The 19,723-nt window shown below is 39.1% G+C and overlaps 1 protein-coding gene across 1 annotated transcript in view; it reads right to left on the bottom strand.

Annotated features, from left to right (window-relative positions):
- Positions 1 to 19,723, bottom strand: part of PKHD1 (PKHD1 ciliary IPT domain containing fibrocystin/polyductin) — a 488,222-nt gene that overhangs the window by 125,414 nt on the left and 343,085 nt on the right. The window contains 5 exon segments of the mRNA XM_039217466.1: positions 1,116 to 1,273; positions 3,054 to 3,222; positions 4,374 to 5,252; positions 9,402 to 9,554; positions 11,143 to 11,297. Of these exon segments, the coding sequence (XP_039073397.1) occupies positions 1,116 to 1,273; positions 3,054 to 3,222; positions 4,374 to 5,252; positions 9,402 to 9,554; positions 11,143 to 11,297 (1,514 nt within the window).

The raw sequence follows: 19,723 nt of genomic DNA, 5'->3' as shown, positions 1-19,723 counted from the left end.
ACCATGTGAAAAATAGATTATGGGCTAAAAGAAGAGAAGAAAAAAGATTAAATTAGGAGGCTATTCTCTTCCCTTGTTGAATGATGATTTAGAAGTGAGAGCTCTTATATCACAAAAAGGAATAAACACTCCTAGATGTTTTACTTAAATAATCTCATGAATGATGGTACCAAGTACCAAGTACTAAGGTAGGGTCAACTAGGGAAGAAGCAGCTTATAGATGCGGGAAGGAACCAAGAATTCATTTGGGGCATGTTGAGGCTGAAACTCTGCTCATACTTCCCAATGGAGTCATTAGATATACCAGACCAAAGTTCAAGGCTGGAGGTGTAAATTGGAAGTCATCAGCAGTAAATGGCATGTCAACCTTGGATTTAGCAAGATTAGGGAGAGAATAAAACCAATCTGAGAACACAGTCCTAGAATATTCATTCATTTAGAACTTAAAAGGGAAAGAAGACTAGGGGAGAAGTATGGAAACAGTCAATCACTGAAACAGAAAGAAAGCCAGAATAATTCTTTTGATTCGTATGCAACAGTTTCTACTTGAACTCAAACGGAAACTCAGAGTCCCATTGTTTGTGGAAGTAGAAAGGATAATGATCTCTCCGGGAGTTCCAGTTATTAAAACTGATCACTAAATGGACTCTGGTTGTGTAAGCAAGCAGAAGGAATTCTGGTGACAGGCCCCCTGGGGACAGCTAACTGATGGAAGGAAAGCAAGACAACTACACACCATCTATGCCACCACCCTCCCCAGAATGAGTGCCTTCAAGTCTGGATGGAAGAGAAAAGTTGATTCAGATGGCAGAGGAGCTGGTCCCATGGCAGACCATAAGACCTGCTGCCTCAGGTCCCCGTAAGCACACTACTGAGATGCTCTCACCTGTGCACAGAGTTGCATGTTAGGAATCTGTACCTTACACATAGACACAAGTGATCTCACCAAGGGAATCACAATGCTGTAATGACATTGCTTAATCACTCACCATTCTTGTGATAGCAGACTCCAACTAGAGCTCAGTTCCTCTCCTGGAAATTTTGTTCCCAACAGAAAACCCAGCCAAACCAGCTCCTTCACATGCATGAAGGCATCAAGTTCAGATATAACCAACCTGTGTTGAAGAAGGATCCAGTCCATTCTGCCTCTGTTTTAGGGAATACAGAAACTGGTGGTGGCAGACCCAGGGCTCTCCCATCCAGATCCTTAAAGAGATATTTTCTTGGGTTTTCACAGTCTGATTCAGGGCAGACGAGTATTCCTAACCCTTTCCTGTGAAGACAGAAAGCAACTCTCTCATTCCATGATAGGCAACACAAAGGAAACATATATTGGTAGTGCTGCCATGAAAAATAAATTAGGATTTTATTATTAATAATGTTTTATACACAGATACAAAGTAAAACTCTAGAAAATGTTATTTCCCAGTCATATGGGCAAAAAGACAGACATTCTTGTAACCAAATATTCTATATATCTGAATATATAATCTTTGCTTCGATTGCTAATTTTGTAAGAAACAAGATATAATAAAATGTTCCTAACTTTAATATCTACTGAATATAATGTAATCATTTCTTTATGAAACTTTGGGGCCTTGCAGTATTTTAAGGTTGTTATTATAAATATCAATTCTATTTGTGTTATATACAAACAAGGTAAAAATAGATATGCTTATTCAACACCTATCTATTGAATACCTACTATTTACATGTTGGGGAATACAATGGTGATAAAGATAGACATATTCCTATACTTTGAGAATTAAGAGTCAGGAGAGGTATACAAACAAGTTATAGGCAATTATAGCACTGAATTATAGAGAATTTATTTGATTTCTCCTGGTCTAATAATTTTAGGTACCATTGGTAATAACATTAAATATTTATGGTATGCCAAACATGTGTCAGGTATTAATAATATAAAGAATCAGACGCTAATATCATTTAGCTTTATAACTATTTCATCCCATAAGTAAGGCATGAACATAAGGAAAATTGGGCAAAGAAAAAATGGCAGAATAACACAAATTGAAAATCTCGTAATGTTTAGGTACCAAAAAAAATGGGTCACGGATGGACATTAAAACGAGATTAATGTTGGACCAAACAGGTTAACTTTATAAGCAGGACAATTTTTCTTGATTCTTTTCTTCCAGCTAAGGGAGTTTTGCCCAATATTGTGGGGGAAAGAAAGTAACATATTCTCCCTGCTCCTAACTTTCCCATTCTCTTTTATGGCAAAAAGAATTCCTCATCTAGTTCTTATATCCCTGAAAAAAACTCACAGATCATATGTTCAAGAACAGTAGTTACCCAAGGTCTGTGTGCCAAAATCTAAGTCACTTCGGTAAGGGATTCCTGGCAACAGACACAGTCTCCTTCTACCTCCTAGTCCCTGCCCAAGGGCTTCCGAGCCTCCTTCAGAAAACTAGTGACACCATACTCCATGGAAGATTCAAGAATTAGGGTAAATGTTTTTCCAATGATTTTGAAAACATTCCAAAGACATACCTCTAATAAGGATAAACAATGAAACGATATCAATAAAACCTGCATTCTATCACTTCTGTTCCCTTTTAGCTAGAAAAAGCCACAAGGCTCAGCCCAAATGGAAAAGAGAAATAGCCCCTGTCTCTGTTATGAGACAGACTGAAAAATCTTGTATCAAAAGGGATGACCATAGCAGGGGTAAATAATTGGGGTCATTTGATCAATCTACCTTATCTTTCCAAAAGAACTTATTTCTGGGGCTCCTGGGTGGATCAGTTGGTTAAGCAACTGACTTCAGCTCAGGTCAAGATCTCACAGTCTGTGGGTTCGAGCCCCAAATTGGGCTCTGTGCTGACAGCTCAGAGTCTGGAGCCTGCTTCAGATTCTGTGTCTCCCTCTCTGTCTCTCAAAAATAAATAAACATTGAAAACTTTAACAAAAAAGAACCTATTTCTATTCACAATGATTATTTTATTCTCTTTTTCTAAACAGAGTTAAGGATTTCAGGAATTGCCAAATACTGCACAAACATGCCTTATTAGAAATACTAAAACTGGTACCTGGTCCGCAAAGGAGGAAAGTAGAACTTGTTTTTATCTTTGATGTTTAACATTCTGGTCCTCTCTGCTGTTACTGGATGCACAATTCCAGTGTTCTCTACATTGAGCAGAATGCAGACATCTAGCTCATCACTATAGCAACTCTTCACAAAACTAGAAAAGGTGACATCTGAAAAAAAAAAGTTAAGGTACCATAACATTGGATCATATAAACTACCTACCACAAAAACCGACTACACAACTAAATATTCTTATAACAACACACATCTAGGAGTAAGTTTAAGCTATTCAAGGTAGTTACAGGAGTTAATATAAATCCTGACTTAAAATATCTGTAGTTCTGGGGCACCTGGGTGGCTCAGTGGGTTTAGCGTCTGACTTTGGCTCAGGTCATGATCTCATGGTCTGTGAGTTGAGTTCGAGCCCATTGTTGGACTCTGTGCGACAGCTTAGAGCCTGGAGCCTGCTTCAGATTCTGTGTCTCCCTCTCTTGCTGCCCCTCCCCTTCTCATGCTCTGTCTCTATCTGTGTCTCAAATATCAACATTAAAATAAATAAAAATATAAAATATCTATAGTTATTCAAGATATGGACACCGTATGCAAAAGCGAAGAGTATTCCAACACATTAAAGTCTCAGGAGCAATACTTTTCACCAAAGTTTTGATCACAGTCTAGTGGGGAGTGAGTACAAAGGAGATCTGATGGAAGAGTAACATCACAGGTTGCGGCCTAAGTGGTTCTAATCCAGGCCGCCCCACCAACTTTACTCAACTTCAGTGAGGTGCAATTTCTGTATCTATTTCATCCTTTGTGTAACAGAAAAAATAACACCTACCTAAAAGAATTGTCATGTACTCAAATTAAATAATCAAATTAAATAATTAAAGTTCTTCAACATGAATAAAGCAGTAATTTTTATTTTATTTTTAATTTTTATTTTTAATTTTTTTTTTAAATTTTGAGAGAGAGAGAGAGAGGGAGGGAAGGGCAGAGAGAGAAGGAGAGACAGAATCCCAAGCAGGCTCTGTGCTGTCAGCATAGACCCTGACTCAGGGCCATGAGACCATGACCTGAGCTTAAACCAAGAATTAGGCCCTTATGGGACTGAGATGTTCAGGCTCCCCAACCAGAGATGTTTTAAAGGAGCCCATGCACTGTCATCATCGCTACTGTGGTTATCAATAGCCAGCAGGTTACCAATTGGACAGCAAGCCCTAGACTACATTTTACCCTCTTGTTGATATAATTTCAGAGTGCTATCAAAGATTCTAGGCACAGATATATGAAACTACATCGATTGTAAACCCAAACATCCTACCTTGAATTTTCATAATTCCTGAAACTGAACGGCCATTCCTCATTCTGTGCCAGGGCTCCTGAGGCCACTGATTTGGTTCTGAGGTGAATACAGGCCACAAAATACCAACTCGACCCCCTTGTGGATTGGAAGGAGCTCGATATGTTGATGTCACATTGGCAGCGCGAGGTTTGACTCTGTCCTGAATGCAGTCAAAAGAGGAGCTAGTGGCCACAATGACTGAATTCCTAAGTACAATCTGTAAATTTTCGATGTGACTCTGAGGAGCAGAAGATACATATACTGTTGCCAAAAGACCAATAGCATTATCTACCAGAGTGATGTTCTCTATCTCTACACTGTTCTCCACATGTAGCATGGCACCGTAGTCAAAGTTCTTGAAAGCTAAGAAGCCAGAGATACCGGTACAGTTGTCTAGTCCATTTTCCTTATACAGATGAAGGCCATGGAGGCTTGAGTGAGCCACATTGTCAGACCAGCGACCTTCAGAAGAGGAACACTTGTAGCCTCGGATATGAAAGCCCAGTCTCTCTGATCCTGCCACAACGTTGCCATAGAGGTTGATGTCCTTTGCCTGGTTCGTTTTGATTCCTGCCACCCAAACGGTGGACCATGCTGACTGTGTCATCAGAACCACAAGGTTATTAGAGAGAGAAAAGTTCTGACCCTCCAAATCTATGCCATGGCCAACTGTGCCAAACACCAGATTGTCATTTAGAATGATCCCATGGCTGGCTGTGGCACGAATGCCCCCACCGCAGCTTTGGTGCAGAGCAGACGAAATTATCCAGGATCCTGCTGATGCATTAGTGAGTTCAATCGATGAATACAATGGTGAACCAAAGTTGTGAATTTCCACATTTGAAAGCTGAAGGATACCTGGAAACAAAATGCGTATTATCAGGTACTTTCTCCTTCCCTACAGAAGGCAGAAGGTTGGCACATTCATGGGCATCAAGAGATGCCAATTTTTTTAATGTAATAGTTTATTCTCAACAGCAGCACTCTATTTCCCACCATGGGTCTCACTAACAAGATATGAATCATTAGAAATATCACATGAATGCATGGAAAGGTTTTATGTGCCAACTGAAGAGTGTAGCAATAGGATGGATGGATGGACAGGAAGGACAGATATGGAAGGGAGACAGGCTCTGGAGATGAGCCCAGCTGGTCGTATGATGCAGGGTATTTGCCTGTAGGAATAGTCAAAGACCTGGATGACAATGAAGGGAGTGTGGGTGCCAGGTTTCCTCTTGGTGAGCCCATGTGAAAAGGCTATCACCACCCCCACAAAGATATTGCATGAAGAAATGTCATGGTCAATTATATAAAACATATTTTTAAATCATTCTAAAGACCCCATAAAATCTTTTCTGTGTTTTTACCCTAGCCACACTGTGGTTCCTGTCTCATTTTGACAATAATAAGATTCTCTACATCTTTTATGTCAGGAGAGGATAGTGAATTATTTAGTCATACTGGGAAATTTATTTGTACTAATTTAAGTAGATATTGTAAAAACACAGTATGAACTATAGTCACTTGGTTGATTTAAAAATACAATGAGCACTAATATTTCAACGTATATATTTTTGGTAAAATAGATTAAGAACATGATTATAGAAATAAATGAGGTGAATTAATAACTGTAACACCTAACTCTCATAAAGCCCTCTCAATAGGTACCAGGCACTGTTTTAAGTCATATATCAATATTGTGTTTGTGTATATATGTGTGTGCATATATGTGTATGTATATATGAATATGCATGTAAATATATATATACATATATATTTAAACTCTTACCTTCACAAAAATCCTATGAGATAGGAACAATTATTATCTGCATTTCACAGGTAAGGAAACAGAGGCAGAGAAGGTTTAAGTAACACGCTAGACTTGGATGTAGGCAAATGCATTCAGTGGATATACTATTAACCCCCACGCAGGCACACTGAGGGGAGTGGGAGACATGGTAGAATAAAAGAAACAGCTATGCAATGGGACTTAGGCAACTGGGCTATACTTAATGTTCCAGTAATTGGTCATGTGCCCTTAGCTACCTAGATTACAACTTTATTCATCACTTTGTTTCTTTTCTCCTTCTCTCTCTCCTTTTATTTCTGAAAGAGAGAGAGAGAGACAGTGTGAGCTGGGGACGGGCAGAGAGAGAGGGAGACACAGAATCTGAAGCAGGCTCCAGGCTCTGAGCTGTCAGCACAGAGCCCGATGTGGGGCTCGAACCCACAAACTGAGAGATCATGACCTGAGCCGAAGTCAGGCGCTTAACTGACTGAGCCGCTCAGGTGCCTAATATATCAGTATTATTTTTAATTAGTGTTTTTTTTTAAGGTCTTATACTTACATGGTTATAATCCACAGTTTTAATGTGCACAAGATCTTTTTACTTGTATGCATATTAACCAATGGCTGAAAGCGAATCAGTAGTAAATACTTAAAATGTCATAAGCCTTTAAGTGCAGAATTAAGTAATGTTTTTTCCTATATTTCCTTTTGAAAATAACAATTCTAAGTACAAATTGCTGGATGTTATTGGTCAGAAAAAAGAATGATGGGGCACCTGGGTGGCTCAGTCAGTGAAGTGTCTGACTTTGACTCTGGTCACAATCTCGCGGTTTGTGAGTTTGATGCCCGCATTGGTCTCTGTGCTGACAGCTCAGAGCTCAAGTCTGCTCCAGATTGTGTTTCTCTCTCTCTCTGCCCCTCCATTGCTCTCATTCTGTCTCTTTCTCTCAAAAATAAATAAACGTTAAAATTAAAAAAAAAAAAAAAGAATGATGGAGGCCTCCAATTCAAAAGGAAGAATTATAACTCTTGACCTCATTTTCTACCCTATAATTGTTCAACACCCCTAACTGGCATTCTTGACCTATACCTCCAGATTCCACCTCATCCAACCCCTGGAGTATATTATAGAAAAATGCTAAGGCTTCTTAATTTAGTGTGGGAAACTGGGTTGGGTTCTAGAATAGAAAAGGGACATCTGTAGAAAAACTGGTGGGATCTGAATAACATCTTGAATTCAGTTGATAGTAATGCACCAGTGTTCACTTTCTGGTTCTGACAAATGTACCAGAGATATGTCAGATATTAACAACAGGGGAGACTGGGCAAAAGCTACTCAGGAACTCTCTATACCACAGTTGCAACCTTTCTATAAATCAAAAATGATTACAAAATTAAAAGTTTATTTAACAAGGGCTTCAAAATTCAGGCTTGAATTTGAATGTTGCCTCTGCCACCTTCTAGCTGGATGACATTTTTTTTTTTTTTACTCTTCACTTTTTTCATTCCCATTTATGGAGCACTGAATACATAACAGTCTCTATACTAAGGAAGCAGGAATGAAAGAGCCAATCTTGACCTCAAGTTGTTCGCATGCTTGTAAGTGAGTTCTACAAATAAGCAGCCAATTTTATTGCCAACTCTGTTTCCTCCTCTGTAAAAATGTCTCTCTCACAAAGATATTAAGAATAGAGGAGGGGCACCTGAGAGGCTCAGTCGGTTAAGCGTCTGAATTTGGCTCAGATCATAATCTCGCAACTCATAAATTCAAGCGCTATGTTGAGCTCTGTGCTGCAGCTCTGAGTCTGGAGGCTGCTTCAGATTCTCTGTCTCCCTCTCCCTCTGCCCCTTCCCAGTCGCTTTCTGGCTCTTTCTCTCTAAAAAATAAATAAACATTAAAAAAGCTTTTTTAAAGATCAATGAGATCAAATAGGCACGGAAACCAGCATTAATCTCGGATCATAACACCTCTCCTCCGTGGGGATGATTTAAGAAACCCTGGACCAAGCCAGAGGTCCCGGACCACATGAGTCTTGCGGCTCACTCGGCTCTTGCTTGGTGAACTGTCAGAATTGGCCTTCTATCCTGTTCCTGTGACCATGTTCCAGCTCGGCCTGCAGTTTCAGTGAAAGGAGGCCCTGCCTCATTGCTAGAAGACCAGGACTCAGGCTGTGTTTCAGGCTTCTAAAGCCAATGTTTTGGGCCAGAGAATCCTTCCTTGTGGGAGGCTGTGCTTGCATTTTGTAGGGTTGAAGGATACACTGGAGGATGTTTAACATCTACTTACTAGGTACCAGAAACGCCCTCAAGTCGACAGGCAAAATATCTCCAGATATTGCCAAATGTCTTTTGAGGGAGGGGGAGGAGAAACATCACTTCCATCAGAACTCGTGGAGAAAGAACCTACGGAGAAAGCGAGCTTGTTCTTTGGTCCAGGAATCCTTAACTTTTGATTTAAGGTACAAACACTGCCCTTTACTTTATTGGTGGAAGAGACGTGCCAACAAACAATGCTTCTTTCATACTCAATATATTTGGGAAGTGGTTAGAGCCTTTATTCCAGGCCTTTTCAGAGCCTTTTTTTTTTTTTTTTAAATATTCACGTACTCAGTGGCTTTCTAAGATGGAGCTACAGTGACTGTCTTTCCCAAATGTATTTGACCAAGAAACAATTATGGATTAATATTTAAGGAACACAAGTTTAAGAATAAGGCCCTAGTGTAATAATTTTGCAGCATTCAAAAAGAGTTCAACCTGGAAAGAAATGAGAAAGATTGAACTGATCCTTAAAGCAGTCTAGAATATGGAAATCATTTTTATTTAAATTTACGCTATTAATTTATAGCATGAACTGAAGCCTGCCATCAGATATAGCACGCTACTGGGAAAGAGTAATAGAAATTCAGGAAAGAGATAAAATTCAAGTGGTCATTAAATCATCTATAATTTCAAAGCAGAGGAAATTTCACATCTGCTGAAGATGTTTTCTTTGAGGTAAAAATGTGCATATGTGCTGATTGCTAGTATATTATTTTAACATCACACTGATAATTAAGCACAGATTAGAACTGAAAATTCATAGCTCCTTAGAACACAAAGGAGCCGTCTAATTTGAATGTTTTGTTTTACAAATGAAAATTCTCACAGCTGGAATTTCTGAGTGTCCCAGATCAATAGGCTCCAATCGGTAATGCTTAGCAACTTAAAATTCCGTTTACCTGAAAATGCCTCACTGCTGGACTTTCTGAAGGACCCCACAAGTAGTCTCGCCCTGCATGATGTATCAGGCTGGATTTGTATATTTCGGGTCAAAAGTCCAACCTCTGCAGCCAAACGAATGTATCGGCCATCCTCCACGACATGGACGCTTCCTGGGGCAATAGGATTTCGGCAAGAAGAAAACCTTTAAAAACCTATTTCGGAAATTGCCAGCTGGGGACCCAGAGAACCTGACAAATGAAAACACTCCTTTCCCCTCGGAAGTCCTACCAACATTAAGGTTGCTTTTCCTCGGGCATTCTCCACAAATGTCAGCTGAGAAATGAAAAGCTCCTTCACACGTCTCTCTTTGGGATCAGAGTGAGAGTGTTCGAGCAAGAATTCATTTCTCCTTAATAACAGTGGGTACTGGGACAAGGAAGTCAGGGCACACCTGTCCAATTAGTGGGGTCCCCAACCTCTTTCCTTAAATTCATACGCATGTGACTTGAGTGTTCGTTCGTACATTGTCCGTGGACCTCTTTTATGAGAGTGAAGATTTCCAGACCGACTGAGGCAGTGACAGAGCTAAAGCGGTCACGTATAGGAGTAAAGGAACAAACAGCAGGAGCGGCATCCTCTCATGATGGGTCGTAAGCTCAGCACTGCCTGAAGGAGCCTCCTCCGGGACAGGAATGGAGCCCTTTCTGGTTTGTTCCACTGCCCTCCATTTACAATGCACCTTGCATCCTACTGGCAAGGACTGCAGAAGATTTCTCCCTTCTCTTCCACTTAAAAAAATCATCTTTGGAACTATAATTTAGCAATAGCTTTAGACACAATCCTGTTGAAAACATGTATTTTCCTCCCCCATATCAGAGACAAAAAGATATTCCTTAACCCCTCTGTTTCAATGCTTTATTACTTAGTAGAGTTCTTAAATTAAATGTATTTATTAGACTGAGCAAGGAAATTCATGGTTATTTATCATTTATGTGCAAAATGTTTTAACTGTACATAGTGTATAAAAATTTTCACCCTTTCTTTGAAAAATAAAAGAAAGGTGTTTGGCTGTTTACCTTTCTTTTTGTTAATAGTAATAGTAGTCAATATAAAGTGTCTGGAAGGCTACATTCCTGAGCATGGAAAAAGAAGTCATCGTTTACAATAACTACTGTATTCTAAGTGATGGTGTGATTCAGTGTGCCAAGAAATGAACTGGAAATTCAGCTCCCACGAGGTTTATTCTAAGCCATGAAAATACCCAGTGACCTTGAACAAGATGCTTAACTTTTCTGCTTACTTCTAGACTTGCCATTATAAATAATAAAACAAATCCTTTGCATCTAAGTGTTCTTTTTTTAATGTTTATTTTTGAGAGAGAGAGAGAGAGAGATACAGAGTGCGAGTGGGAGGGGGTCAGAGAGAGGGAGACACAGAACCCGAAGAAGGCTCTGAGCTGTCAGCACAGAGCCTGACATGGGGCTCGAACCCATGAACTATGAGATCATGACCTGAGCCGAAGTCAGACGCCCGACCGATTGAGCCACCCAGGTGCCCCACATTTAAGTGTTCTTTAAAAGCTAGGCAATTAAATTAATGAAGGAAGAGAGGTAAAGCCTCCTAGGATGTGTCTAGGGAGCAGCAAGGTATTCTCCATCCCCTCTGAATTGGCTACTCGACAAAAGACCCACAGTCATGTTGCTGACCACATTCTTCCCTCCTCATCCACTTTCCTGAACCAACAAACCAAAGGCTTACCAATATGCCGGTATTTGAGCTGTTCATTGATCCTAATATGGTGAGCCTTGACTTCTTTCACAGTGAGGACCTCTGCTTCATGAGGCTCATAAGAAGAGGAGCTAAGGACGATTTTGTCATGGGGTCGCCAATCCACTGTGTCCTCTACTATAATTCTGCAACGGCATGAAAACGGTATCAAGTATACTAAGAGTGCAACACAGATGACCTACTAACTCCAAAGAGAAAGGAAATCCACTACAACCACCAATTCCCATCAGGGAGATTGGGTTCGAAATAACAAGACAGAGAAAAAGGGATTCTGTGAAAAGTTTAGTGGTCATGAAATCAACGGTCTAGCTTATGGGTACATGTTACAAGAATAGCAAAGGTATGCTGCAGCCATGAAGTACAAGACAAACCAACAGGAAAGAGCAAGTTCCAGTTTAATGTATGCCAACTATACATGGTTTCTTAGAACAGACATCTTCCTCCCTGATTGAGAAACAGTTTGAATAATAAAGGTTGTTTCCAAAAAAATCTTTTCTCAAACTTTCTGAAGAACTATTATGACATTTTTGAACAATTTATCATCATGCATTAAGTCTCATATCTTCATGGTCAGATACAGTGTCTATCCTAAAGGTGCCACTTATTAGCTATGTGACCTTAAGAAGTCACTTAACTTTTCTGAGTTTCATATCTTCATGTGAAAAATGACAATACTGAAAGCTTCCCTCTGACATCCCAGTGTTATTGTAGGGACTAAAGGTATGTGTTTCTCGGGTGTGCTTTGTTCTAAATGCTGTGCTCTCACCACAATATGAAACAATAATGGTTCTGTTCTTTTTTGGGTTTTTTTAGCTCCCCATGTAATAAAATTTTCAGTTAGTCTTTCTCTGCCGCCTAGCTTTTCCTGGTGTATATGTCTGCTTTATTCTTCATTCACAGTCACTACCATCTTCAATGGCATACGTTTATTTTATTTTATTTTTTTAAATGTTTTATTTATTTCTAGGAGAGAGAGAGAGAGAGAGAGAGAGACAGCGCGAGTAGGGGAGGGCCAGAGAGAGAGGGAGTCACAGGCTGAAACAGGCTCCAGGCTCTGAGCTGGCAGTCAGCACAGAGCCTGACCCGGGGCTCAAACCCACGAACCGCGAGATCATGACCTAAGCGAAAGTCGGACGCTTAACCGACTAAGCCACCCAGGCGCCCCGGCATACGTTTATTTTAATAACCTGCCTCTTTTGTTAACATCCACATTTTAGCCCCTTTGACAATAGAGTCTCCTCTACCTTTCAATGTTCATCCAGGCAACAGGCCCGTGAAACATTTACTGATTGAACAACTGGTATGCACCAGACACTATAATAGATGACAGAGGTGTAATGGTAAATAAAACATGTCACTTGTATTTCTAAAAATGACAACTTAGGTTTTGACTAGTAGACACCTTAAAAGAGTTTACTGCAAGGGAGGAAAAAAATATACATATTTCTATATAATATGAACACCAAAAAAAAAAAAAAGACACGAATAAATTCCAGGGGATCATTTGTGGGCCAAAGATAAGAGTCTGCTATGAACCAAACATTGTAACTAACTTACATCTGTGTACCTGAGGTTAGAGAGTCAGGGAGAGAGTCACAGAGAAAAAAAAATATTACTGTCCATTGTTGCTGTTTTAATAAAGGAATTTAATCTTCTCTTTGTTCCTGATTTGTGGTGATATCTTAGTTACAGAATATCAAAACAACTGCTGATCTTTAAAGACAAAGTGACTAAAGTCCAAGACATAAGAGGTGCTTGGGTGGCTCAGTCAAAGTAACTAAAGTCCAAGACATAAGAGGTGCTTGGGTGGCTCAGTTGGTTAAATGTCTGACTTCAGATCAGGTCATGATCTCACGACTCATGAGCTCGAGCCCCACATTGGGTTCTGGGCTGACAGCTCAGAGCTTGGAGCCTGCTTCAGATTCTGTGTGTGGTCTCTCTCTGCCCCTCCCCTGCTCTCTCTCTGTCTCTCTCAAAAATAAATAAATATTAATTTTTTTAATTAAAAAAAATAAAGTTTTTTATTAAAGAGATAAAATTTTAAAAAACCCTCAAGACTAGTTTGAATTAGGACAAGGAAGACTCCTGATTAAGTCCAGGTTCTTGCCACTAAATAACACTGCCTTGCCTGACTTAGAAGCCTTCTCTGGCTAAATGGTAATAAAAAACAATACCCCCACATCTCAGAAGGATATCAAGAAAATCTATGGAATTATGAAAAGTCTGTGACTTACACAATGGAATACTATGCAGTCATTTAAAAGGTACATTGTTGCCCAGCATGAATTATAAGAAATTTTGTTCATGATGTAGAGAGTAAAAAAAAAATCAGAATATAAAACAATATGCCCAGGTTGTTTTTTAAATAAAAATAACACATACACAGAATACAGGAAAGATGCACTATAAAATGTTAGCCTACCTAGAGACGGTGGGTTTATTAGTGATTTTTCACTTAAATCTAAATTTTCTAAATTAACAGGTAAGAAAAAAATGTTTTTAAAAAGAAAACAAGGCTATGGATATAAAGTCACAAGAAAGCCAATTAGCAGTACAATTGAAACTGATCCTTTCCTTCATAGTCCGTATTACCTGGATAATCTTTTTATTATTATCTATACTGCTGAATAAAGTTCAGACAATAGGTACTATAATGTTCTGAAAACTTTCTTGTGAAAAAGAGTTGACACTCATTTCTTGTGGACATGGGGATTTTTAGGGCACTGAAAGTGAAATCTATGCTGACCTCAGGCCCACTGGCCACAGTGTAGCCATAGCAACAGGACACAGCACAGCGATACCATGAGATCTTTTTCCCAGAGACCCATGAGGAAAGAGGAGAGCTCACACCACTCCTAGGGACTTCCAGAGAGCTCCACCAAGGCCTTAAAGAGAGCCCCCAACCCTGGAGTTGGGTGGGGTGCCAGGACCCCTCTGCCTTTCTCTCAAGATGCCTGCCTGAAAGGCCCACCTTGTTGGGCCAGGATCTGCATGGACAACTGTCCTAGCTAGTCTGCTCCTGCTGGGACAGTCTCCATCCTTCACCGCGACAGCCCTTGCTACAGCTCTCACACTTTCCATGTTGTGAGTAGCTGCGTGCGATGTTGGTAGGAGATAGAGCCCACACTGCTTGCCTTTCCCAGATTTTTTTTTTTTTTTAAAGAAAGCAGTGCCTGTTTTTTAATGTACAAAAAGGACCGAGTAGAGCCAAAAGTAAATGCAATGTCATCACATTTATTTACACCACTATCTAGTTCTTCATATTAACTTTAAGTAGGTAGAAATTGAGGGATTGAGAAAGAGATAAAAACCAAAAAATTCTTTTCTACCATGTCTATTCTACATTGTGTCTACACTGTGTGCTCACAGAGACGGCTTCTTTTACTTCACCATGCAGGAATTCCATTGTATATAGGAGTGAACCTCTCTGAAGAGGCAGACTAGAACTGATGGGTCCATATCCTGGTACACTATCCTACAATTCCAACAGTGATGCAGCTACCAGCTCATAATTTTTAAGGATCTACAATTAAGGCAATGTATGATATGGTAAGGATGAATACATGTCATCATACATTTGTCAAAATCCACAAAATGTACAACTCAATGACTCCTAATGTAAACTAAAATGAGTAAAACCTCATTCCTTCACTTCCTTAAATGAGGCTTCTGCTCCAGCCAGACGAATTTGCTAACTCTCCCAGGAAATAGCTATGTACTTCTCACCTGTCACTTAAAATATTATTGTCCTTACTCTGCCCTTCAGCCCACTCATTCTTAAAAATTAGCTGAAGTTCCTTTGCCTTCAAAAAAGTCTTCCCAGGGGAATCTTTTCACTGAACACCCAATCCCTGCTTCTGTTCCACCTCAATCTTGACATAATAGATACCGCTGCCTTGCAATTGGTTTTGTATTCTTGCCTTCTGTGGCTATTAAGTTTTGATACTGTAAGGCAATATTCAATGAAAATATGACTACCTAGCTATATAAACCCTATAGCACATAACAATGTTCTCAACAAAAAAAATACCTACTGAATTTAATAGCTCAAATTTTATATTAAACATATAAATGAACTTAAGCTGATTTTTTCCATCAAGGCTTCTGAAACTTTGTAGGTTCATGAAAATTAATCTCTCCTCTATACTCCGGAAGCCTTGGGAATCCATATCTCGTAAAAATCATACACATATGGCAAAGGGGTAATGCCCCATCTACTTCTGTGTCCACATAGCAACAGTGGTAACTTCAAAGAAAATGGTAGTCCCCATTATCAATAACTTAGATGGTTCTGTTCATCCGGGTATCACTTTCCTTAAATTTCAACATCCACACTTCCTACTCACAGTCTTCTACTATTCGATTACCTTCAACCAGCCCAGCTGTCTGATTAATACTAATAAGAGTCCTATAGCTACAGGGGAGAAGATAGACCTTTCTGTTCTGAGCAAAATACACCTAAAACAATAAATAAACAAAAAAATTAAAAGAGCTGTTTGCAACATGACTGGACCTCAATGAAAACCATATGAAAAGACAGAGGAAATTATGAATAATCACTGCAGAAGTCTCTCAAAAGAAAATCTTTAAAAATATATAAACAAGATGTCAGTAGAGTTTACTTTATTTGGGCACTAACATTTTATCTAGTTTTGAGAACATATCTTACTTTTGGTCAAGAGAACATAATTACCAAAAAAGGGGGGAAAAGGTGTATGCTTTCAAATCTGATTGAAAAAGTTTTTACAACCATGCAGAAGGCATTCATATATAAACACCTACAACTTAAATGGATTTGTTAACTAAACATTGGGGAAGTCTTAATGATGACGGCTGCATTTGACCACAGGCTCAGAGCCTCCCCGATGCCAAGATGTTTTCTTCCCAGGAACAGGGATGGCCATAGACTTCTGACCTCTACTGACCCTGAAGGCTTGCTTTTACACTTCTGTTTAAAATTTTTTTTCATTGTTTTCAGTGCCACTGAAATGTACTGTGGATCCTCAGCCTGCATTGGACTGTGTGAGGAACTGAAGAAATGGAATTCTGCAGCAATGTGGACACTGATGATGATGGGAAAAACTATCATAGATGTCAACTAAGTGTCTATCTGGCCTCCTTTCTCCTCTAATCCACGAAATCCACCCATCTTTTCTCAGATCTGCTCTCCTTAGCCGCCAACCTAATTAAATGTCCTAGTGAGCACTACTGATTATAGTCCCACAAACCCTTTGCTGAAGGGTGAACAGGGATCCAATCTGCCTTTGTTTGGGAAAGTTCATCCCTTGGACTTCACTGTATCGGCTATAGTGAGGTAGAGTTGACTGACAAAATAAATGTAAGATATTTAATGTGCATGATGTAATGATTCGATATATGTATACACTGTGAAAAGATAACCCTCATCAAGTTAATGAGCACATCCAACACCTAACATACTTTTCTGTGTGAGAATATGTAAGTTCTACTCTCTTAGCAAATTTCAATTATACAATACAGTGCTATAAACTACAGTCACCTGGCCTTTTGAACAGAAACTACGAGGAGAGAAGAATTCACTCTCCGGTGGTAAACCTAGGTAAAGCCTGACAGGTCTGGGTTCACTTGTACCCTACAGAATGTAGAAACCTTTCCTTCCACAGATGCAAATGAGGTTGAAATAGAGAAATTAGAGAGGTTAGGGGAGGACCTGGGACAATCTTCCAAATGGATTAGAAAGGCTACTTTCACTTATTTTTACCATTACAATAACTAGCATGTCCTGATACTCATTATGTGCCAGAAACTGGGCTAAGCACTTTACAGACATCAATTTATTTATTCCTTATAATTACTCTATTAGCCAGGCATTTTATTCTTGTATCATAGAATAAGAACTGAGGGTCAGAAAGAAACATTTACTAAAAAATGACATGCTTTAACTTACCACACAATTAGAATTATTACAGTCTGCCCTCCCCCAAAGTTCAAGCTTGTTTTCACTGTAGTATACTATTTCCATCCTACATTCCTAACTCATGTGACTTTTTCCAGCATGGAGACAATAGCCAATTGGATCCTACTGGACCAGACAGAATCATTTTTTTTTAATGATTATTTATTTTTGAGAGAGAAAGAGAGAGAGACACAGGGTGTGAGCAGGGAAGGGGCAAAGAGAGAGTGAAACACAGAATTTGAAGCAGGCTCTGATCTGTGAGCACAGAGCCTGACACAGGGCTTGAACCCATGAACTGTGATATAATGAGTTGAGCCAAAGTCAGAAGCTCAACCAACCAAGCCACCCAGGTCCCCCAGAATCATTATCTTTTGAAGGCTACATATATTATCCTGAACTCCTGCCAATAAACGAATAAGGCTACCAACTCTGTATTCTAATATTTTTTGAACTAAATTGTTATAGAATAATAATGAAGTTTGAGTAATAAGCAAAATACAGTGGTTTTTACAAATAAATGTAAGATTCTCATTTATTAGATGATATGCCGCTGAATCAAGAGGTTCAATAAATTCTGATTTCCAGAAAAGACACATCCATTCAAGGTAGCAGGCATTTATTAGAAGTTTTCTTTATGTTCTGCTGTGTACTAGATGCTAAGTAATATAGAGAATCAATAAAAAATAATATTTTTCTGTTCATGTAGAAGCCACTTGGAGGAATATGAGATAGACACCTTAAGTAGCTTAGTATCAGTCACCAGGAAGCATATTTTTATTAAAATGATAAATGAGACCACATTCCATAGCTCAGATGGTGAGAAAGTCAGTGAGTGCTAGAAGGGAGATCAAAGGTCTTCTGGAAACTATGGTGTATTCTAAGGATAAGCAGGAAGTTTGAACGTGAGAGGAGATGCAAGAGCACTGTGGACCCCCTTATTTTACTTATCAAGTATTTAGAGAGTCAGGCTAAAACAGTTGTTCTTGAGAGCCATGTATGAAGTGGGAATGTATCAGAAAGGAGAACAGGAAGTACCCAAACGAAGTACATCCAAAGAAAACCATCTCAGATTTGATGTAGGAGACAGTAAAAAAGATAAAGTCGATGGTGATGTCAGAACAGAAGGTCAAGGTCCCGGGGAAAGGTTGAGGTGGCAAATGATTTATTGTTTGTTCAGAGTTATTTCCTTATAAATAACAGGGTAAGTTGACGCATCACTCAAGAAACATAGAGAACAGAACAAAGGGACTGGGTAACGCTCTACCTTCTTTTAAAAGCAAACGAAAAAAAATTAAAAATAAATAAAATAAAAAGCAAATGAAATGGGGTGCCTGGGTGGCTCACTCAGTTGAGCGTATTGGACTTAGGCTCAGGTCATGGTCTCAGAGTTCTTGGGTTTGAGCCAACCTCCCACACCCCTGCCTCTGATAGCTCAGAGCCTAGAGCCTGCTTTGGATTCTGTGTCTCCCTTTCTCTCTGCCCATCCTCTACCTATGCTCTGTCTCTCTCTCAAAAATAAATAAACATTTTTTAAAAAAATTTAAAAAGCAAATAAGAAAAGGATTAAGAAAAATATGAGAAAGTTTGAAGAAGTTTCTCTATAAACCTACTTTTTCCCCAGTTTTCTCTTCCCAGTAAACCAGAGCCATCCTCACTCAATTGCTCAGGTCAAAACTTTTATGGTAGTCTTGGGACTTTTCTTTTTCTTCTACCTAATTCATCAGCAAATCATGTCTCCTCTGTCTTTAATGCGTATTTCACCATCCCATCCTCTTCCTTCATGAACACCAGAAATTAAGCCACCAGATTGTCACTTGAAAGACTGCAATGTTACTGTAGTGTCCTGACAGTTAGTCTCTGCTTCCACCCTTGATTCTGTAGCAATCAGTTCTCCACACAGCATGAACCAGATGAAAACCTAAACTGGACCCCGTCCCTGTCCTGTTCAAACTCCCACCATGACCAGGATAAAATCTAAAACCTTTATCATAGGATTATGTAACCATTTAATTTCAAAGAACACATGGTTACCCTTCAATGACTCACTGTACAACATCTACCTAATAATACTTCTAATGAGTAAAAAAATAAGTTCTTTAAATCTAAGGATAAATCTAATTATAACTTCTACTGACTGAATCCCAAAAACCCAACATGTTGTTCATCAGTCTCTGCCAAAGTCAACTGAAGCAAGCAACCATAAAAAGTAACTTAATTTAAAGATCAATTTGTAGAATAACATGTAACAAAAGAAAATAACATTGTTTCAAATATCTTACTAAGCCCAATGTCATTGGTGGTGTAAGAAAGCAGTCTAAGTTTATAAAGTTAACATGAAATTTGTCTTCTAGAGATTTCACTTCAGCATTCTTCATAAAATAAATCAATTATACACAAATAAATTCAGATATGCAGTTCTGTTGCCAAAAGTCCATAAAGAGGTCTGAGTAAAATCTGTCCCCAAACAATATATTAGAAAGACTTATTAAGCTGATGTTTTAAAATATTTGTTAAAGTTTATGAATTTATTTTGTGAGAGAGACAGAGACAGAGAGAGAGCACACGCAGGAGAGGAGTAGTGAGTTAGGGATAGAGAGAGAATTCCAAAAATGATCT

Source organism: Hyaena hyaena, unplaced genomic scaffold (assembly GCF_003009895.1).
Source record: "Hyaena hyaena isolate Hyena2069 unplaced genomic scaffold, ASM300989v1 scaffold_694, whole genome shotgun sequence".
Taxonomy (NCBI): Eukaryota; Metazoa; Chordata; class Mammalia; order Carnivora; family Hyaenidae; genus Hyaena; species Hyaena hyaena.
This window is presented reverse-complemented; position numbering and strand designations above follow the sequence as displayed.